Raw genomic sequence first — 23,664 nt, 5'->3', positions numbered from 1 at the left:
AGTGTATATAATACTGGTTAATATTAACTTTTAAAATATTTTATTGATACTTTTTGGTTTTTTTACATCACTGTCTCTTTCCAATAACTTCCTTCCTCTACAATAGAAGCCTCTTATAGCAAAGGAGCATTAGACAAAACAAACTGAGGTGTTGACCATGTGTTAGAGGACACAAAATATTTTACAACATTTCACTAATAAGAGGAGGAAAATATTTCTTTGCTAGTGCTATGGACTTTATCATTAAATTAATATAAATTCTATTGTGTTTTTAGTGTATGCTTTTAAAAATATTATTGTAGTCGTTGTGCATAGTCTGAATCTTGCTTTCCTTGATCTGTATTAGTTCATGAAAATCTTCCTCAGTTTATATGAATTTCATAGTTATTTCTTGTGGTATTCCATTATATTCCATTATGTTTATATACAATGGTTTGTTCAGCCATTTCCCAATCTATGTGCAGCCTCATTTTTTTTTAATCACTAAAAGTACATTACTAACTACTTGCCTTTTGCGTGCCTTGTCTGTTAAGCATCTCAAACCGTGTCCAAAACAAAATTCATTATCTTTTTCCCCCAAACCCTCCCCTCTTCTGGCCTCCCTATTATTGTTAAGGGGACCACCATCAACCCAGGCTTCCAACCTTGTTGTTATCCTTGACTCCTCACTTTTACCTCACATATTCAATCCATTGCCATATCTTATTGTTTTTATTTTTATATCTTCCCTCTATTCACAGCCACAATCCCAGTTTAGCCACGTGTATAAATACACATACACACACTTGTAACATGTGCATTTAAAAACAATGTTCAGCTGTAGTTCTTTGTTGAATATAAGCAAAAAGATTGTCTTTTTAGGGATTAGGCTGAAGAAAAGTTAAATCATTGATATTAGTAACTGAATGGGTTTTAGCAAAATAGCTTTTGTAAACTAGGGTTTTATCAATTTTAGGTAGTTCAGGTATGAATTTTCTAGAAAAGGGAGGAAGCACCAGATGAATTCTTAGAGTCATTTTCAGCTGTTTTTTCACAGATTATAATTTATGAGTATCTTTAAAATTTTAATTTTTTTTTGGTAAATATTTTCCTTGTGGTTTCATGATAGTATTTTACAATTATTTGCATTTTTAATATTTCAAAAGATCTATGATTTCATTACCGTTGGCTCTTAGAGTGAAGCAGACTGCATCCATGCTGCACTATTAGTACTTAGTCCTCATGAATTGCCACTGTCAAAAAAAGGAATCTATTGGCCAGCCTTCTGATGATGACCCTCTTCTAACTGATTCAATAGATGCCATTTCCTTAACTATTCTTATATGCAAAGCTTTTTTTTTTTTTAAATTAGCTCTTTAATTATTCTTTTCAGTAAAGGAATACTATTTATCATAGAACACTAAAGTAAAGTGATCTTTTAGGAAGTATACTATAGTGTGTTGTCAGACTGGAGAGATATTTGAAAAGTTTTAAGAATAAGTACCATAGTAGCATTTTAAGATAAACCATAAAAATTGTGGAATTTAAGTATTACTATACTTCTTACAAAGTACTATACTGACAGTAATGTGTTTTCGTTTTCTTTGTTTCAGGCTGTCATAGATGCAAATATTTTTCCTGTTTTGATTGAAATTCTTCAGAAAGCTGAATTCCGTACCAGAAAAGAGGCAGCATGGGCTATAACCAATGCAACATCTGGAGGCACTCCAGAACAGATACGGTATGATGTTAATAATGAAGGATAGTGGATCTCATAACTTATAACTGTAATTTATATATATAACTTGTAATTTATTATGTAACTATAACTTATAACTTTGTTAAATGGACTTTACTACTTCTTAAATTAGAAAGCATTAGAACACAGTTATTTTATAATGGAGTTTTTTGGTTTAATTTGTTCTTCCCAGAATAACCTTTTTCAAGAAAGAACTCCTCTTCCTTCTTGCTATAGAATAATGAAACCAATAATCATAGGTGTAACATTTTGAGGTGGATGCGAAATGCTTTTTTGTTTAGGTATGAAACTCTGCTCAAATTCTCAAATCAAAATGGATCTGCTAAGTACTATGAAGTGACAAGTATACTTGATGGGCTGTAAACCATATAATTGTTTTCAGAGTGGTTAACATCATATAAATCATGTATTTAAATTATTTCTCAACTTGCTTTTGACATAAGTTGAAAAAATTAGTTTTTACATTGTAAACTGTGAAGACTGTTTTTTTTTAAAACAGAACATGACATTTGTAGGTACTGAAAATTAAAAATAATACTTAGGATGTAAACATGTAATTTCATCTTACAGAAATGACTAGAGTTTAGTAGCTGTGTGCTTCATGGGGAATTATTATGAACATTTTAATCTGGAATGATGCAGGTTGACATATGTAAACCTTGACCTATACCAGTGTTAAACTAGTTAAATTTTTTCGTGATATTTCATGATAGCTGATGATAGTTATGATACTTTTCTAATTACTTTTATTCATCATAACCCATAATCTAGATCATTATGCTAACTTTGAGACTCAGTTCTTTCTTTCTTTGCAGTATTAACAAATAGCAGTCCTTTTTTCTCCGCCTAAACACTCCTTATTCCTAGAGACTCAGTTTTAGAATCCTTATGTGGATCAGGAATGTATCCTAAGTTCCTTGGGCTTCTTTTTTAAGAAATTGAAAGATATTGAAAGATAATCTGATGAAATTTACACCTTAAAAAATAAGGAATGAAGATTGTATTCTCTGTAAGAATCACACTTAGAGAATTTTGATTGTCTTTCCCTGCTATGATCACTGTTTATTTTTTTTTTAATTTTTTTTAAACTTGCTTTGGCTCCTGGGATCTTTTTGAGCTTTTTCATTTTTTGTGGGGAAAGGTCTGTGGTTTTTAATGTCTTTGTATTTCCAATATCTTTTGCTGTTGTTTCATCTTCTTGGGCCTTCATTGTTTTCTTTCCCCACATTGCCAATTAAAAAAAATAAAAATAGAAAGCTTTCCATTTCTTATTGGTGTTTGACAAGTGCAGTTATCAATAATACAGAGTCTTTAATTTTATTCAGTTTTTATTAGGATAATTTGATAATTTTTCAAGCTGAAATTTGTTTTTGTAGAAATGTAGAGTTATGTAATTGATCATTAGCAAAAGTTTTTCCTTACTATGTCCAATCCATATATCAAAAGGAACACTTACATTCCTTAATCAACTTGTAACAATTTCATTATCTGTATAAATGTAAAAAGAACATTTCTAGAGACTATACAACTTGTAATTTGATCTGAACAAAGTTTATTGAGAAAATAAACACTTTTCATTTGCCCAGCCATCACATTATAGTAAAATTTCTTTAAAAAATATTTTGATGGCTATATTTCAGTATAACTTGTTTCATTTGAAATCTTATGTACTCATTTAATTAAATTATTCTGAGGAAAGGTCCATAGGCTTTACCTTATTTCCAAAGGGGTCCAGGACACAAAAAAACATTAACAATTCTTGTTCTAGTCAAACTTTAGCTACTAGGGTATACTTTTTTAAACCAAAAGCCTTGTGTCCCAAGGAAACTATTCATTTCCTAACTTTAGCTGTCAGTCTATTCTGTCATATTCAGCGTGTCACTTTGGTTAGTTATTTCTAATGCCTTATACTTCAAAATAAAATCCCCATTAGAGATGTGCCTTCTGTGCCAAAACCTAAATTTTTCTATTCCTGCCTATCCTAATGAAATTAATTCCACTCTTTATTGTCCCATTAACACCTTTTTACCCAAGACAAGGTTTTTAGTAGTATAAGCAGTTCAGAATTGTTTTCTGACCAGACAGTTCGGTTAGCTGAGCTAACTTAGGCATTTTCACTCCCTGCCTAAAAGTTTTGTCCATATGCCCAAAGCCATCCCTCTTGAATTATTTCCTGCCCCTTACAAGAGGCATCTTTCAGTCCTATCAGTCCATCCCCGATAAAATTGACAAATTGAAGAGCAGATCTTTCTGTGTCACTCTTCTGCTCAAAAAGCTCCAGTGGTCCTTTTTTCACATCTAAAATTGAAGCTCTTTTATTTGACATGTAGAAGTCTTACACAATCTGGCTCTGACCAACCTTCCTAGGGTTACTTATTACATATATGACTCTCCTGTAAAAGAAGGATTCCAGTCAAAATGGACTACTCGCTGTTCCTTGTAAATGACAGTCCTTCTCTTTTGTCCATACCATTTACTCCTTTCTTACTTCCACAAATACCTAGCTTACTCCAAACATAAGTATCACTTCTTACTGAAGGCTTTTCTTGATTATGCTAATTGTCCTATCCTAATTATACTACCTCCCCACCTTCTATTGCCTCCCCATTAATTTAAATACAAAACACAACTTATTATATGAACTTCTGTAAACTTTATGAATTTTGTCACACATCAGAATAACAAAATAAGTGCCTAAGAATAAGTTGAAACAAATGAAAATTAAGACACTTTCAGGAAATTAAATATATCTCTGTAGTTCCTATTTCCTTAGTTTTTTAGTGGAAATATGCTGATAAATTTGATGGAGTGTGTAATCTTGAGTCACATTAGGGTGTGTGCTTTTATTTTTCTATAGGATGATGATTGATTTAAAGTGACTCATATTCTTTGACTTAGGAAGAAGAGATGCATTATTTACAAGATAGCTTGTTGGAATTGGAAGTATAATCTGAGGCTATAGAAATGATCATTGTAACTGAGACTACTCAGCATTTTTGCCAATTTTAAGTTAGTTTACATTTCAGAAATGTTTTGCTTATTTTAGTTATACTTAGAATGCCTCTAGGAACCATTTTTATGAGTCAGTACCATAAACTAATAAATACATTAAATTCTTCCTTTCCCTTGTCTCCTTAATTATTTTAAAGGTATCTGGTAGCATTAGGTTGTATTAAACCTCTCTGTGACCTTTTGACTGTGATGGATTCCAAAATAGTCCAGGTGGCTTTAAATGGTCTTGAAAATATTTTACGCCTTGGGGAGCAAGAAGCTAGACAAAATGGAATGGGCATCAATCCATACTGTGCTCTCATTGAAGAAGCATATGGTAAGGACTTATACATTTATAATCCTACTCAGTGCTTAATTATCCTTCCATATAAAGATTTTTAAATCTCAGTGGCTTCTCTTTGGAGTCTAGCACGTTTTGGTCCACCTATTCCGGTTGTATAAATTTGCATTCAGAAACTAGAAATATAACTTTACAAACTAAGTGAAACATATCCATTTTATATTCCTCTTCTGTCTGCCTACCACATTGCCAAACCAAATATATACATTTATCTATTTAGTTTAGTGTATTTATGTGTATAAAATTATTTAACAACAAAATGTAAATGATTTTTTGATTATTCCACCCACTGTCCTGGAGTTGGCTGAGGTCATTATGAATGGAAGTAAAAATGACTCTTAGCCTCTCATCTTAAATTTGCCCCTTTGTAAAGTAGTATAATAATATTTGTACTGCCTGTGTCACAGCATATAACTTAGTGTTACATACATTTGAATTGTTATTGTTATTAAGGTGCATAGGCTTTCATTGCCTATTTTAAAATTAAGTAGCAGAATATTTTGGTAAGTTTTCAGTTTTTTGTTTGAATATGGTAGATCCTAACTAAACTTTATATTAGGATATTTTGATGCATTTTGAAATAGTTTTGCAGAATAGTTAACCCGAGAGACACTTAAATAGTAAATCAGAGGTGCTAGTTGTAAGAGATACTGCCAGAATAAGGTACCTAACTAGATTCCTGAGTGTTTTTTCTTTTGAATGTTTTCTCTTTCTTTTTTCTTTCGTTTGTTTCACATTTTTGATAAGGATTATTTAGCATTTATTAAAATAATTATAGGATGTTAAGCCTTTAGTTTACTTAATATTAATGATTAAGACAGTATATTATCACCTTTATTCATTGACTTAGGAACACTACTTGCTGTGCTACAATAGAGTAAAAGGATATAATCCCTATGAATTAAAACCAGCCGTATATTAAGTATAGATGTGATTGAGTCTTTTTTCTTTTCTCCATCTACTCCCACCACATGAGGCCTTTTGATAGATAATTCAGTTCAGGACTACATTAGACATCACACAGCCTTACCCACAAAATTAACTCCTAAAAGTGGGAATAAAAAATAAGCTATGGAAACAGCCACCAAAATGACCTTTAGTCTTTCCTTGCCCGTGATAGGCACAGCTAATACTATCCAAATAGAGAGAAGAAGCCCTTTTTTTGAGGAGTGGGATTATAGATGTGCAAATAGTACCTTACTCTTCCTTGTATCTAATGTGTAGATACAGTCTTCCCTTGAACAATTGTGTATCTTTTTAAGCTGTTATAGAAGTCTGTAGCATAATATTGTCGCATAATCTTTTAAAAAATTATCACCTGCTATTTTAAGGGTTGCAAAAATTAGGATATGTCAGAGAATCTCATTGGCAGCAATATGAATGACTTTATGTTGATTTATTTTGTGGCAACTGTATTTTGCGTTTTGATTTTTAGTTAATCAGATTTTTAAGCTTGTGCTTTTAAAAATTTAGGTCTGGATAAAATTGAGTTTCTTCAAAGTCACGAAAATCAAGAGATCTACCAAAAGGCTTTTGATCTAATTGAACACTACTTTGGTGTGGAAGATGAGGATGCCAACATTGTCCCTCAGGTGGATGAAAACCAGCAGCAGTTTGTTTTTCAACAGCAGGAAGCACCAATGGAAGGGTTTCAGTTATAAATAGCTAAGTGAAAAGAAACATAATGTTAAATGTTGGCTTCGCATAGCTCCTCTTTTTGGCCAGTCAGAAAGTTTGATGTGGTTTTGGAGAGGACAAAAAAAGAAGCAGCAGCTGATGCACTTTTTAAAAAACACAAAAAGAATTCTGTTTAGATGTACCTCTCTTCATTTATAGCTTTTGTCTTTTGTATTTATATATTTTATTGTTAGATTTTTTGTAACTGACTTGTGAGTTAAGTGTGCATTAAATATATAATTTAATAACTTGAGCTTGAAAGGGAGAACCTTAGTAAAGTATTAATTAAATAGTGGTTCTGAATTTTTTCAGGCATTCTTTGAAACTGCATATCAGCAGTAACAGCTGTTGATAATTGCATTTTGACAGTAAGTCTGACATGCCCAGTTTCTTAAATCTACCTCTGTCCTGAAGCAAAAAATGTCATTGCTTCAGAACAAAAGCATAAAATAAAAGACAAACTAGTCAAAGCTAAATTAGAATGTGAAAATATTTATTACTTTAAATTGTGAAACACTGTGTTGTACATTATTCTTTGCAGGAAAAAAAAAACATGAACTCTATTTATGAAAAAAATTTAAAAATATCATGTGCTGAAAAACAGACTTGTCTTTAAAAGATGGCAGTTTAAGAAGAGAAAAGCTTTTCCGGTTTATGTTGAGCATACACTGCAATGTTTGCTTTTCTTGAATCATTTACTTATTTCTTTTGGAATATATATAATGTTCATAGAATCTCAGATTCTATTAGTATGACTGACCAAATATGCTGCCATTTTTTTTGCTGCTTTTTTTCCACTTAATTTTAGACGGTAGTACATCATGACAGATATTTGGTTATGAATGTAAAGTACTGCTGCATAGCAAAAACAATACAATGATTATTTGTCTGATTTTTGTCAGAACAGTAATAGAAAAGTTGTGCTTTTCTTTGTAATAATTAAACTACTTGAATGCCAAAATTATTTTAAAGAAGTCAGATTGTTCTATATTAACTTTGGAAAATGTGTTTAATGTTATTTGGGCACTAAATGACCAATATCAACGAGAAATGCTAAGGATTCTTGACTGTGTTTGAAATCTATATTAGATTTTATGGTATAATACTCAAATGATCACGTTGCTGCTTGATGTATACTTTAGATAACTTCATGATTCAGTGTTTCAGATCACTATCATTTTAAGCCATGTTTCAAGTCAGATTTCATGTATTGAAATTAAAGGAAAAAATCTTCAAAATGTAAAACTAATAAAAATCATGCATTATTTACTTTGTGAAAAGTGTTCTTCCCTTGGTACTGTGCTTGATAGAAATTTTGAAGCAGATGTAGTAGTATTGAATTCATTTTTATTTATAGTTACTAAATTATAGCCAACTATTTGCATTTCCAATTGATATTTACTGAGAATATGTTTTTAAATGTAGTTTACAGCTGTTTTAAGATGGTATTTGATGCAGTTTTGATAAGATTCTTAGTCATTTCAGACTATTATACAGAAAGATTAATTTGATGTGTAGCAACATTTAGTTTGATTCCGCTGGAAATCAGAGGCATGTTACAGGACAAAAATGCACATGGGAGTGCTATTAATACTTTGTAAATTATATATAATCAAACTAAGCTTTTTAGCAGGACATTTAAAACTTAGAAATACACAAAATATAGATGGGGGAGGGGAGGGTTGACTAGCGTCCATAATGCTAGAATACATCTGCCAAACTTTTTTAATAACTTTACTTAGAGAATTGTATTTGTGTCCTTTTTTGTTATGGTGGAAATCTGAGGTTTAGTACAAAAAGTATCTCTTTTGCATTATATATATTCAAAAGAACAGGGTGATGACATTAAAGAGTACCAAATTAATGGTGAATTTATCAGATAAACAAAATCTTTTGTTATAAAAACAGTTCTGAATATCAGGTAACAGGGTATTCCACTGTTTCTAACTTATTTTGATAATGTTGCATGCAGCATAATTCATAAATAAAATAACCAGCTGTGCCTGCTTTTATTTTGAGGACCCTGTAGACACTGTAATACTCCTCTCTAAGCCAAATCTTTCAAGCAGAATAATCCTTATTGAAGGAAAAAGTATGTAATGAGTTTCTTGAGAGGGTTTTTAGTTTCTGCAGGTAAAAAATACAGGAAAGTTTCTGAGCAGTGAAGTGACTGCACTTTACGCATTTCAGTACAAACCATTAGTCCTTGGACCTGTTGTTTGAGTAACAGCTAATTTGGTTGGATTTGGATTCATTGCGTTAATTTGAATAAAAGGGGCACTATCTAGTAGTTAGGGACCAAAGTTTGAACTATATTAAGAAGTATCACACAATAATGAGTTCTTTAGATTAGGGGTACACAAACACCTTAAAATGTACCACTATGTCATAGAAATTTTTGGAAAGGCGGCCTCTTTCACAAGTTTACATTTTAAAATGCCTAGATCAATGGTATCATTCCTTTTCAATGATCCTTGTGGGGAAAAAAAAAAGGCTGTATTAGTCTTGTTTTCCTCCAGTTTACTATATCAGAGATGAAAAGGGGGGAAATGCTTTGCCAAATGAATTTTTAGAGTGTATTGAAGTTATTTTAAGTCTTTTTAAAGGGCATGCACACTTGGAAAACAAACCAAACCAAAAATTGGGAAAAAGTACTTGAAAGTGCCCCTTTTTATTCATTTAATCAAGTATACTGTTCTGTCTGAATTTGAATTTTTGACTAGTTAATCTATGCAATTATGCAAATTGGCTTCTGTTTTCTTATGTACTTGACTCACTGATCATAACTAGTTTTCTACTAAAGTTTTTCATTACATTTGTTTCCTTTTAAGAATTAATATTACTATTTAATTTTGTAGTACCATATTTTATTTATACACTGTTGCTGATAGCAGCCAGAAAGCAAAAAAAAAAAGTCAAAATTGTAATAAAAATGTTGGCACAAAAGTAACTCATCTTTAACTGTAGAACATGTTTGCAGTTGGAGAATGATTTGTTTGGTTAGATGAGGGACTAAAAGAAGCACTACTCCTTTTCCTTCATGCTTTTTCTTTTTCTCATTTAAGAATAAGCACTTAGGGAAAAAAATGACAGATTTAGTGTGATTTAAAAAAAAATTTCAACAAACTAATCTTTAAAGTACTTACTGCTTACTTGTGAAACTGTGAAATTAAAATAAACATTGGTACTGTTAGCAAAATAACCTTTACTTGTTTTAGTTCATGGCGTTATTGTTTTATGTAATGTGTGAAGCTAAAAAAAGCCTGTATTATAGGGCTTCAAGGGGATAGTGCATCTTTAAATCCTGATTGGGGAGTGGGATGGGGGTGGGGGAGAGGCAAGGGTAATATATGTAACTAAACCAACACATGAGCAGTATGCAATATTATGGAATGTTACACTTATTAAAATAATAAAAATATTATTTTACACTTTTGTGTTTATTGCATCTATCAGTTTAATTTGTTGTAGCTTCAGTTTTATACAAAGCAAACAAATAGAGACCTTAAGTGACCAAGATACCGCCTCATTTTATTTTGGTCTGTACTATTTGCAGTGTATGTGAATAAATAGCATTTTTACAACCTGCACGTAGAAATTGAATTTAAAATATGTAGTGTACATTTTCATTCTATTTGGGTTCTCAATTGGAAGTTTTTCAGAGAAATCGAGATCTGGTGAATTATTGCATTCAACCCGCCTGTTTAAATTATTATCGGAAGTTTGGCCAGTTTGAATGAATATTTTTGGTTACAGAACTTAGAACAGCTAAGGCATAGATGGAGTAACCATATGGATGAAATCACTTTTATTTTGAAGTATTTAGGTTAGATTCCTGTTGCTACAGAATTTTCACTGTACAGCAGCAAGATGATGGCTCTGTATTTCAGTTGTCAGTATATCAGAACTATTTGAAGCAATTTGTTTCCCTAAATGTTCAGCATAATTTTTCACATAGCATGAAAAGTCATTTGAAATTAAACTATCTCCCTTTCAATTTTGTCAAGGCCTTTTAATGACTGCTTTTATATTTTTTATTTCAGTTGTGTCTTCCTGTCATTAAGCCTTTTTTTCAATTTGGAGTTCTTTACTGTAATACAAATATAGTGGCGGATTTTGTACAAATGCAGTAATGGATTTTAAACCGCAAATTCATTTAAAATGATTGAAGTTTGTATAAAGCCTTTTTTTGATATGATGGACAGTTTTATCTAGATGAAACTAACCAGAAGTCATAGGGTTTCTTTTTTTTTTGGCAGGGGGAAGGCAGGGCAATTAAGGTTAAGTGACTTGCCCAAGGTCACACAGCTAGTAAGTGTGTCAAGTGTATGAGTCTGAATTTGAACTCAGGTCCTCCTGACTCCAGGGCCGGTGCTCTACTCACTGTGCCACCTAGCTACCCCTCATAGGGTTTATCTAGTGGCCAGATATTGTAGGAAATTTAACACTGTTTTCTAGTAAATATTTCCAGCCTTTTTAGTCATAAGATAATGAAGTTATAGAGTTGGATATGATAAAGGCACTTTTCTGAATTTTATTTCACTTAAAAATAAATAGTACTTTCCAGTACTAAAAGAAAAACTGATATTGTCAAATTTAATATTCTCGTTTACATAAGAGTTGGTGTCATCGGATAGTAGTGAATAGGTGAACATTTCTTCCAACAAGATTATTTCCTCAGCATTTCTTCTAGCCTTCTCAAACCACTTGTCTTTCTTTGCTCAGTTCTGACTTGTCAGGGACTCATGTTTTTAAGCAGCATGCAAAAGAATAATGGAAAACTGTTTTTCTACTACTCTTTAAAAAGGTTTGTAGTTTTAAAAGTACATAGACATATTTTGAAGTAGGGAAATAAAGCTAGTGTCAGATGTAGACCTAACAGAAATGTGTGAGAAAATGTGTGATGTAAAAGATACAGAAGGCTTGTGTGGCCTTTAAAGGAGACAGGTCATGTAATGAAAAAGAGGAGCACCAGTCTTGGTACTTCAAGATACTGAGAGCATTGAGAAAACATAACTAGAATCACAGTTAAGAATGAGAAAGGAGTGCCAGCATAGGTGAAGGCAGGGATCTGTCCACCTAAAAAAACCGGTTTTAGAAACATTAGGAAGATAGGAAACTGAACAATTTACCTGTCACTTAACAGTTCGTTGAGGTTAAGTATTAAGTGCATAATTTGCCCCTCCCCCACATCTTTATATTAGTTCCAAGAAAATATCAGCAAGCAAAACTTAGTGGGGCAGTTTAGTGAGAACACTTATAAATGGGTCATGAGCTCTTGCAGCACAGGTTTGTCATGTTAAAGTGAGGTTTATTTCCAATTCCAGTGTAACTGTAATAGACCACGACTTATGCAGAGTGTGTCTGGAATTGATTGCCAGATCAGTAGCGTTAAATTCAAAATTCTAATGGGGCCATAAATTGTACATAAGGATCCCTGCAGGCTTTATGTTGACTTAGTTTTAAAATGTAATGTTATCTGTAGTTTACTGCTTTTTATTTGTTGCCTATTTCCCAATTTCATTTGGGTCTGGTTCAGGTAGGTTGGGAGTGTTCTGAGTACTGTGTTTGACACCTCTGTGCTAAATGACTTAAATGAAAAAGAGATTTTCATGTGGTAACAGTTTATGGGTTTGGCATTTATTTTTTGTAGTCTGGATAAACTAGTTGATATATATAAAAAAAAGAATACTTCCCATTTTGTCATTGTTTAAATTCTAATTTTCAACCCAACAAATACTGGAGTACTACAAAGATCATCCAAAATCACTTTCTTTTTATGAAGTGGTCCTGGTGAGTAGCTGCGGCTGGAAAAAATAAAATCACCACTGATCTGTCAAGCATTAATTAAGCTCTTATGTTGTACCAGGCAATGTACTAACAGCTGGAGATGCAACAAAAGGCCAAAAAACAGTCCCTGGTCTCAGGGAGCATCCATCCTAATGGAGGAGGAGGCAACGTGTAAGTAGATACACATACAATATTTACAGAGTAAATGAAAGATAATCTGAAAGAGGCAACAGATAGGATTGGGAAAGGCCTTTCGCAGAAGTTGAGATTTGAGCTGAGTCTTGAAGCCAGGGAAAGTAAGATGAAGGTTAAGTGGTAGGAGCAAGTGTGGGGGATAGCCAGCGCAAACGCATGTAGAGAAACTCTTGTGGAATCTCAAGTAGGCCGCCAGTATAGGTGAATGGTAAAGTGCATGGACAGAAATGAAGTGTAAGAAAGCTTGAGAGGTAGTAAAGGGTCAGACTGTAAAGAACTTTAAATGCCATAACACTAGAAGTGATAGAGAACCATTAGGATTCAATGATCTGGGGTCAGACCTACTTAGGAAAATCACCTTGGCAGCTGTGTGGAAGATAGAATAGAGTGGGGAGAAACTTAAAGCAGAAAGACCATTGCAGAAACCAAAGCAGAAAGATATTGCAGTCGTGTAGGTGAGAGGAGATGTGGTAGTGTCTGTATGAGATAAGGGGACATGTACCAGAGATGTAACTCTAGAAATGACAAGATTTGGCAGTGGATTAGTTTTGTTGGATGAATATAAGTGAGGAATCAAGGATGACAGTGAGATTGAAAGCCTGGGTGACTGAGAAGATGATAGAGCTTTAAAAGTGATAGAGAATTTCATAAAGAGGGAGCATTTGGAGAGAAAACCAGTTCTGTTTTTTGTATGTTGAATTAATATGTTTACATCCAGTTGAAGAGCTTCATGAACTACGTGACGTCCAAGAGGGAGTTCGAGACATATTGAAAACTGAGAGTAAAGAGGGAAAAGAGCCCAGCACCAGAGCCTGATGAGGAAGGGCATCAACCATGGCAATGGGCATGACATGGATGAAGGGGAAGCAAAAAAGATTTGAGAGATGTTAAATATGTGAAAATCAGGAGAAGAGCAGTGTTAAGAAAAGTTCTGTCAATACAGAGAGGTTAGGAAGGTTCAGGGTTGAGGAAAAGCCTGTTCCATTTTGCAATTAAGAGATCTTTGGTGACTTTGGAGAGGGGATTTTCAGTTGAATAACTAAAGGATTTAAAAGAGATTGAGTTGGAGAGTACAATGATTGCAGACTACTTTCTCAAGTTTTGCTATGAAAGTAACTGGAAAATCATGCATAGCTAGTGGGGATGATTGAATCAAGTGAGGATTTTGGGAACATGGAGACATGAGCATGTTCGTAGGCATCAGGGAAAGGACCTAACAGATTGAAGATAATAGGATGAGGTGAGAGGGTTAGGCCAATGCTTTGATGACAGTCCTCAGAATTTAGCTAGCTTGTCCTCGGATACACAGTCTATTGCTGGGCCTAGCAATCAACAGCCATTCTGGTTTCAAGTCCTACCTATTTGCCACCAGTTTCACCTGTGTGTCCTTGGGCAAATCATTTAACCTCTCTGGGCTTTAGTTTCCTCATCTAAGAGCCTTCTAGTTCTGTATCTATGATCTTATATAAAAGACCAAATTCACTTAGATGTGCTCTTAATTCTTAATTTTCACAAATTTGTTTACAAAATGGTATCTTCAAGTCCTTCTACAACTGAATTTGAATTCCCCCTCCCCCCTATTTTAGATAAGCCATTCCTAAAATCAATCAACAGGTTATTATTAAACGCTCACAAAATCCACTGATGAATGGACTTAGTCCATAGCATCTCTTAAATTGATGTGTGTACATTTTCCAAATATCCTGTATGAAGATGAACTTACCCTTTTGCCAGATGTAATCACTGCAAAACAGCCAGTTATTGTTAGTTCAGTCATTATGTTGCAAGCTTTTACTCTATTTTTGTTTTTTGCAGCATCCCCAGTTGCTGGCCTAAAAATCTATATTTAATGAAAAAAATAGGAAGTAATTTGTTGTTTAAATTGTCACAGAGCCTACTTTGAATACAAATTGCTTAGTGTCAAAGATTTCTGTTCAATTTCTGTTTATCAACAAGTATTTCCCTAAGCACTCAAAAGCATGGAGATCACTATACCAGCCTATATTGTCATTCACCTCATTAATCTAAATTATGACTTAGAGCTGAAATCTACCTCTTTCATTATTGATCATTCTCTGATGACTGGTAAGGTGTCAATGAATCAGTCAACACATTTATTAAGCACCTGCTATATATCAGGCACTGTGTGAAGTTCTGGGCATGCAAAGAAGAAAACAAAGTAGTCCGTGCTTCAAAAAGCTTTCATTGTATTAGAAAAGAAGTATATGCAGAATAAACATGTGGTAGTTGGTGGGGATCAGGAAAGACTTCCTATAGAAAGGGCATTTGAATTGTCTTGAAGGAAATAAGGGATTTTGTGGGGAAAATGTGAGGAAGGAGTACTTTTTAGGCTCGGGGGATGCTTAGTGCACAGGTAATGAGGAAGATTGAAAGTCAATGTGAGAGGAACAGCAAGAAGTCCAGTTTGGTTGGACCATAGTGTGGCTGGCCACATTGTTTGAATGCCAGATGTACATTTGTCTAAAAAACTATTTTACGGAGAACTCATGAAAGGGAGGTACTCACATGGTGGTCAGAAGAGATATAAGGACACTCTTAAGGTCTTTCTGAAGAACTGTGGAATTGATTGCACAACATGGGAGATAATGGCAGAGGACCACCCAGTGTGGTGTGACACATTAAAGAAGGCTCTGTGAGCAAAAGAAATGTGACAAAAATTTAGAGACATCTCCACTCCAAATGTAATTTGTGCCCAACTTGTGCTTTTTAAGGGTGTTACAACTGAAATTTTCTTACTTAAGGGCTCCCCCCACCCATAATCTAACCCTTAACCCAACCCTAGTGTCTTGTTAGAAATCCTGAATCACAATCTTCTGATTCTCTCGTGATACTGAAAATTACTGACATTTGCATAGCTGACTTCAAGTTTGCAAAATACTTTGCCTGTTTTATTTGAATCTCATAACAACACTGGGAGGTCTGTGCTACTTGCTATCACAAATAAGGAAGCAGGCTTGGAGAGTTTATGTGCCAGTCACTGAACTACTAAATCTCAGAGGCCTGGAATTGCAATATCTGACTAATTGATATCCCTACCTTGAACCTCACCTCTCTCCAATCCATCGGCCACACAACTGCCAAGGAATATTACTAAAGCACCGCTTTGCCTATGTCAAAAAACATGAGTTAAAAAGGTACTACTTAAAGTTAAAAAGGTACTACTCACCTTGTACAGGCTACATACATAATTATTGTTGGCATTTCTAACTCTGCTAAAAGAAGGGTATTTATGCTGCTGACAGGATGGGCTGTATTGATTGAATGTTAAGATTCTGGTTAGATCATTCAATAAAGATTAAATGAAGATGGAGATTTGTGTGCTCAGCCTTTAAATAGTCATTTACTTCTATAACAACTACTATGTTCTTGCCTTAAGTGTTTCCTGACTTCCTCTAAAATTGGTGTAAGAGCTAAAAGGCTAATTCATAGACTCCCGCAGAAGTTTGTCGAAGGTGTCAAAGCTTTTGTTAGCTGCATAAAGGTATTTTGTAGAAAAACGGAATTCTGAGGTCATTTTTTGTATACATAACTGAGTTGCTTTCTTAATGTGAGCTTCACAAACTGAGATGCTATTGGTCCTACCATAAGATTGGATAGCATTCAATCTTTGCTTTGGGAGGAATCTCAGTGGCTACCAATCTAGTCTGACCTTACCTAAACAAAAATCCCCTCTATATCTTGCTCAACAAGTGGGTGTCCAGTCTTTACTTGAAAATTGCCAGTAAAAAAGACAAACTACTACCTCTTGAGGCAGTTGATTCCATTTTTGGAACTTATTATCAGAAAGATTTTCCTTGTATTAAGTCCAAATTTGTTCATTCCTCAACCTTGGCACCTTCCTCCCATTGCTCCTAGTCTGGTCTCAGGGGCCAAGTAGAAGAAATCTATTCTCTTTTCCATGTTATAATTCTTCAGATAGTTAAAGGTGCCTACTGTTTTCTCACCTAAATTTTTTCTTCTTCAGGTTCAACATTCTTGCTTCCTTCAAAGGACATGGCATGAATTCTAAGCCTTTGATCATGCTCGTTGTCCTAAAATTGGTCAATTACTATTCCTAAATGTGGTGCCTAGAACTGAACACATGTGGACTGACCAGTGGAATTGTCGCCTCCTCAGTCATGGACACTATGCCACTCTTAAAGAGGAGATGTAGATAGAGGTGGACAGACTTCAGAAGCCAGCTAGTCCAATCCCCTCAGTTACCAATAAGGAAATCGAGATGTAGGGAGGTTAAGGAATCAACCCAGTACACAGAGAGTAATCATCGCAGTTGGGGTTCGAACCCATATCCCCTGATTCAAGGGTCAGTGCCGTTTCCACTTGTTCACACTGCCTTCCTCACTTAGCAGAATTCACTTTCTTGTCTACCATTTTACACTGTTCCTCCCAAATAATACTGACCTTCTTGTTACTCCACAAACAAGACACTCCATCTCTCAGCTCTGGGCATTTTCTCTGGCTATCTCCTATGCCCAGATCTCTCCTTCCTAATCTTCACTTTCTAGCTTCCCTGGCTTCCTTCAAGTCCAAACTAAACTCCCAATTGGAAGCTTTTCCCAATCCCTCTTAATTCTAGTACCTTCCTTTTGTTAATTATTTTCTATTTATCCTGCATATAGTTTTGTTTGTATATATTTGATTGTAGTCTCCTATATTTGCTTGTGAGTTCCTGGAGGGCAGGGACTAACTTTTGCCTCTTTTTGAATCCTTAGAACAGTACCTAACACAGAGTAAGTACTTAATAAATATTGATTGATACAGCACTCAATTTTTCCTCCTTATGCCTAATCCTTGGCATGCAGTAGGTGCTTATGAAGTGCTTGTTGAATGAATAAGTAGGTACTTACAAAGTTGTATTAGCATTCCAAGGAGAGAGAGCTCACTCATGATTGATTGGGTGGGTGGGGGAGAAGGTGGGGTTGGGGTAGTGGAATTTGATGCTAGAGAGAGCTTCTCATAGGAGGTAGTATTTGAGTTGTGTCATGAAGACTGGGTTGCATCTCAGCAAAAGGAGAAGGGGAGGGAGGCTGGAAGGGCACTCCAGTTGTAGAGGATGGTGGGAGCAAAGTCTAAAAGGAGATAGACCCGTTTAACTAGACTACGAGGTATGGGAAAGGGAGAAGTGCGAAGTGAAACTAGAAAGGGAGATAGGTTGGAATCATGTTATTTAGTCTTGAATTCCAGATTAAGAACTTCTGACTTTATTTAGTAAGCAGTGAGAACCACTGAACATTTTTTGAAAAGAAGAATGACATAATCACACCACTCCACTGGGAAGCTCAATCTGGACTAAAGGAGAAAGGAAGGAGTTAGGGAGATCTCCTAGTAGACTAAAGATAGTCCAATTGGTAGAGAGCATAAAGGATAACTTTATATGCTGTTGAATTAAATGTTTCCTTCTAATTAATTACTGAAAAACAGATGGGAATGTGATGATGATGATGATGACGATAACTAGCATTTATACAGCACTTTAAGGTTTGCAAAATGTTTTACATATGTTAACTCATTTAATTCTCACAACCTAGGACATTACCCCATTTTACAGATGAGGAAATTGAATCTTCTGTAGGTTAAAAGACTTTCCCAGGGGTCATAAAGTTAGGGAGTTTCTCAGGCAGATCTTCCTGACTCCAAGTATTATGTTCTATCCACTGTACCACCTACTTGGTAGTTTGACTGTTTCTGTTAGCTGGCTGAGAAAATGAAGGACTAGGAATGGTAACTCCCCAAATTCCATGTAACTCCCACTTCAAGTTCTTTCATGATTTGAATAATTACAGTTGTAGATTAGGCAGGTTCTGGTTTCTGATTGGAACATAGCTGATACCAAGTATGTGTCAGATCAGATGACATGATATGGCCTGTAGAAAAATGAGTCTTATTTCAGAAGCTTGAGAGCTGCCTGCTGATATTTACTAGGCAGATATTTTGTTAGTTCATTGCTCTCTTATTTCTGTTATGTAATTTGTGAATTCTTGAAAATAAATATCCTTTCTTGAAACAAGATATTCAGGATTTGGTAAAGAAAAATAGAGTTGGAAGCTCCAAAAGACAAGGGTATCCTGATAGCATTTGAATTCTGGCTTCCATTTCAACAAAAGGAGAAGGGAAAGGAGGAAGGCAGAGAATTCCAGTTGTAGAGAATGATGTGAGCAAAAGGAGAAGGATCTAAGGATTTAAGAGCAGCTGTGGGCCTGTAACCTGGTTTGGCCTGTAAGTTAGGAAGGATTCAATCTTGGTTTGAAGGAGATGGCTTACCTGGGACCCAGATCAGGCCACGGAGTCTGTGAGCTGGCCAATTATGGCAGAAGTGGCACTGTGGGTTTTGCCTGATCAGACTGTAATTACAAAGGAAGTGAAAATTGTTAAGATTTTACACCCTAACCCTAACCCTAAATGTGCTCTAACCCTAACCTTAACCCTAACCCTAAGTCTAACCCTAGGGTTAGCTGAGGCTCAGAGAAGTTAAAGATTTGCAAACCATTAGTAACTGTGAGAGCTGCCATTCAAGCACAAATCCAGTGATCTTGCCACTACATATCATTCTGTGATCATTTTTAGGTGATCTGTCTTTCAGTTTCTGACTTGTTAGGGGTCTCCATGAGGTTTGAGATTTCCATCATAAAAATATTAACCAGTTGGTTTCACATAGTAATGAACGTTAAGATAAGTGTTATATATGGCACTGATCCCAAATGCAGCCCTTTGCTCATATGGCTACAGTGTTTCTTAAGTTTAGTGGCATGGGGTCAAGGTCATTTATGCATCCAGGAATATTAAGTAGCTGGATGCATTATCTGAATTGTCCACCAGGTGTCGGTGCTCTACATAAGGCTCCTATTCAGGCTTTGTTAGTTTCTCTTCAGCACACAACAGGTGGGTAACTCTTTTCTTACCGACTGCAAAATATTCCTAATGGCCACCAGAGCACTCAGTCTGCAAATGCCTAGGCTGCTATTCCCTGCCCAGCTAAGTCTAGAAGGAGGTAGCAGTGCAAGAGCAGCTTTTTATTAACTCTTCCCTTGTTAGCAGGGTCCCCATTTAACCCAGGAGGTACTCAGAATTTTAAAATGTGAAATATACTGTCTATAGCTACATCAGAGACCTCATTCCATAGTGTGTGCTCCTCTCTGTTCATTTGATAAAATGGATTCAGAGACTTAGTAGACTGTGATCACATAAGAGCAAATGAAAAGATAACTAGATCAGATGCCTCTATGTAGAAACATTCACTTCCAACCATTTTTTGGGCTGTATGGAAGGGTTTGGCCATATAAGAGAAATGTAAAGCAGAAGATAATTACTTTTCTAAGTGTCTCCTCCTACCTTAGGAATATGAGAGTTACTGAATAAGTCTGGCCGTACTCATTTCTTCTCCCACCAAGTGGTCCCTGGTCATTGCCCTCCACTCTAACCCGGCAGTGAACAGTAGAAGTGAAGGGAAGGAATGAGTGAAGCCATGGCTTGGAGTCAAGAAGACCTAAGTTCAAATCCAACCTCGGACACTCACTAGCTGTGTGATCCTGGGCAAGTCACTTAACCCCTGTTCACCTTAATCCACTGGAGAAGGTAATGGCAAGCAATTCCAGTACCTTTGCCAAGCAAACCTCATGGATAGTATGGCCCATGGCCCAACAACAACGAGAGAGCACTGGAGCGATGTGTGTGTAATGAGTATGTAGAGAGATAATAGATTTGCTTGGTATGGCGTTCCTAAACTCCAGAGTCCATTGGTAACTAGGACCCATGACTGGACAGGTACCAATAGCTAAGTATAAGGCTTCACACTTATCTAGATGAGATCATCAAGCAAAGACTGGATGACCATTTATTGAGGCTGTTGTAGAAGTATAGATTGACAGATTGCTTTCTGTCTTGGGAAGGGGGAAGAGGAGGAAAGGAGGGAGAAAAATTTGGAACTCAAAATCTTATAAAGATCAATGTTGAAAACTATCTTTACATGTAATTGGGAAAAAAATACTATTTACAAAAAAAGATTCCAAGCTGTTCCCATTGTGGGGAAAAAGAGAAATATCTTGTAGGGATGTATGATTATGGATTTCATAAAAATGCAATCACGAAAGTATACAAATTAAACTTTAACAAAAGAAAGAGGTATAAATTGAACTCCGACATCCCTTCTAATTCTGAGTTTCTGTGATTTTGTGAACTGAACTGCAATATTTCTCCTTTAGAGGGAGGGAACCCACTACTTCCTAAGGCAATCCATTCCACTTTTGCACAACTCTAACTGTTGGGAAAAACTTCCCAATATGAAACTGAAATCTGCCTCCCTGCAACTTCCATCTATTGCCTCTCATTGTGTAAAAATGTAAGTTCTGTACTGTATGAGAACCTTTCAAATACTTGAAGACAGTATTGTATCTGTTCCATATTCCCCTTTCCTCTAAGACTTCTCTTTTCAAGGTTAAACATTTCCAGTTCCTTCAACCCACCCTCATATGACCTGATTTCTTGTCTCTTCACCAGCTTGACTGCCATCCTCCAGGTAAGTCCAGTTTACCAATGTCTTTTTTAAAATGTGGCACCCATTATCAAATACAGTACTTTAGATGAGGAAAGAATACAACAGAACAGTTACCTCACTAGTCCTGGACAGTCTATATTATTGCTAAACCAAAGTGATCATGGATATTTTTATTAGCATCTTTGGTCACAAACTCTCTGATTTTTAGATATTGTCCTTGAAAAGTTATATTATAATTACCCACTAGATGGCAGTGGCATCCTCAGAAAGTTCTGAAAAGTAGTTAAATGGCAATTTACCATGAATCAGACACAGAATGGTCAAAGCCAGTGCGATCATAATCCTTGAGTCTCCAAGTGTACTTTGACCCCTTACCCCTTCTTTTAAAATATCAACAGTCCTCTCAGTGCCTTGAAAAAGCTAAAGCTGGTATTTTATCTGTGTAAAAACTCATTGTACAATGGGTTTTATGACAACCCACCATATACCTTTTTGTAATTAGAGTTACAGAACTCAAGGAGTTAATTGAGGGCTGGTTTGTCATCATCAGAGAGTCTTTGATATCCTTTCTAGTGAAATTTTATATGTTATCAAGAATAGGATATTTCATTTTTTCTTCCTACAAGGAGAGATGAGACATGAACATAAATTTATTATGGAATAGATCATGGTAAGTATATGAGATCAATCAATAAGGAATTATTAAGCATCTATTTTGTGTCAGGTGCAAAAGGTGCTGGAAATATAAAGACAAAAATGAGATAGTCCTTGTCCTGGTAGCATTAATATTATAGTCAAGGAAATAACATACATTCATAAACACACACACTTATCTGCATATATATATATACATATACACACATACTTACATGTGTATGCACACAATATAAAATACATGCATGCATGCATATCTACATATGTACATGCAAGAGACAATATTCAAAATTTAATTTTGAAAGGAAAGTATTAGCAAATGAAGAGGTAGAGAGTCAGCAAAGGCTTCATGGAGAAGCTGATATTTGAGCTAGACCTTGAAAGAAAGTAGTTATTCTAATAAGCAGAGGTGAAGAAGGAATGGCTTCCAGGCATGCAGGGATAGCCAGTAAGAAGGTAAGTAGCCAGTGAGAAGGAGATTGGAGGTAGAGTATTGTGTGTAAGGAGTGAGAAGGCCAGTTTAGCTGAATTATAATGTATGTGAAGGGGAGTGATGTGTAAAAGTAATGTGTAATAGAAAGCTGGAAACTTAGGGTGGGAGCAGATTGTGAAGGAATTTAAATGCCAAACAGAGGAGTTTGAGTTTGTGTTTGACCCAGGAGGCAATAGGGAGCCACTAGAATAAATTAGTAGGGAAATGGCAGGATCAGACATGAGCTTTAGAAAAATCACTTTGGCAGCTCCATGGATGGGAGTGGGGAGAGACTAGATGCAGTTAGGAGGCTATTCTAACAGACTAAGCAACAGATGATGAAAGCCCGAATTTGGGTGATGACTGAGTGAGTGGAGAGAAGGGGACAGATGGGAGAAAGAAATGTGGGGATAGAAATGGCTAGAGATGACAACTGGTTAAATATATAGGAAAAGTAAGAGTGGGGAGTTGAAGATGACAGGTTTCAATGGCGTCTGAGGTGTCTTTCAACCCTGAGATTAGGATTGTAAGGGAGGCTTATTTGGATATAGTTTTTGTAATATAAAGTAAGAGAATAAGAGATCTTATTAGACAATCTGAAGTTTTTCCTACAGAGAAGTTTAGAGATATTTGAACACGCAGTCCTTAATAATAAAAATAGCTAACATTTATATAGTACCTACTATGTGCCAGGCACTGTGCTAAGTACTTTTTACAATAATAATCTCATTTGATCCTCACCTCAACCCTGCAAAGTAGGTGCTATTATTATGTCCATTTTCTAGATAAGGAAACTGAGGCAAACTCAGGTTAAGGGACATGTCCAGGGTCACACAGCTAGTAAGCGTCTGAGATCTTCCTGATTCCAAGTCCAGAACTCTATCCACCACACCACCTATCTGCTTGGGTCACTTTTCAAATTCACATTTATCCTGACTTGCGTTTTAGGAGTTGAGTCAATACTACGTGCTTCTGGTATCCGAAGCAGCTACGTAGCCCATAAACAATTCACATTAGTAGGCATCTTGATGGAAGGGAAGATGGCAACATGTTAGGACCTAGAAGAGCCCAGAGGATTGCCCACAAACATCCCAGCGAAATGAAAAATATAACTAAAGGCATGATGTGAAGAAATCCAGAGAGTAATCTTAAATTTTTCTGTTCCCATCCAAGACTCCACAAAAAGACTGTCGGAATCCTATAGAAAGAAGCACTGTCATCTTTTCATCTTTGTAATACATAACTCTCCACCACATACATTGTAATTCAGCCAA

General features: G+C 35.4%; 1 protein-coding gene across 1 annotated transcript in view; it reads left to right on the top strand.

The window, feature by feature from the left end:
* Positions 1-8,658, top strand: part of KPNA5 (karyopherin subunit alpha 5) — a 51,636-nt gene extending 42,978 nt beyond the window's left edge. The window contains exons 12-14 of the mRNA XM_036767535.1: positions 1,593-1,720; positions 4,888-5,066; positions 6,564-8,658. Of these exons, the coding sequence (XP_036623430.1) occupies positions 1,593-1,720; positions 4,888-5,066; positions 6,564-6,751 (495 nt within the window). The 3' untranslated portion in view covers positions 6,752-8,658. The remainder of the gene's footprint in view (positions 1-1,592; positions 1,721-4,887; positions 5,067-6,563) is intronic.
* The last annotated feature ends 15,006 nt before the right edge of the window (positions 8,659-23,664 follow it).

The sequence above is a fragment of the Trichosurus vulpecula genome, chromosome 7 (genome assembly GCF_011100635.1).
Source record: "Trichosurus vulpecula isolate mTriVul1 chromosome 7, mTriVul1.pri, whole genome shotgun sequence".
Taxonomy (NCBI): Eukaryota; Metazoa; Chordata; class Mammalia; order Diprotodontia; family Phalangeridae; genus Trichosurus; species Trichosurus vulpecula.
The sequence above is the reverse complement of the archived record's forward strand: the minus strand, read 5'-3'. Positions and strand labels throughout refer to the sequence as shown.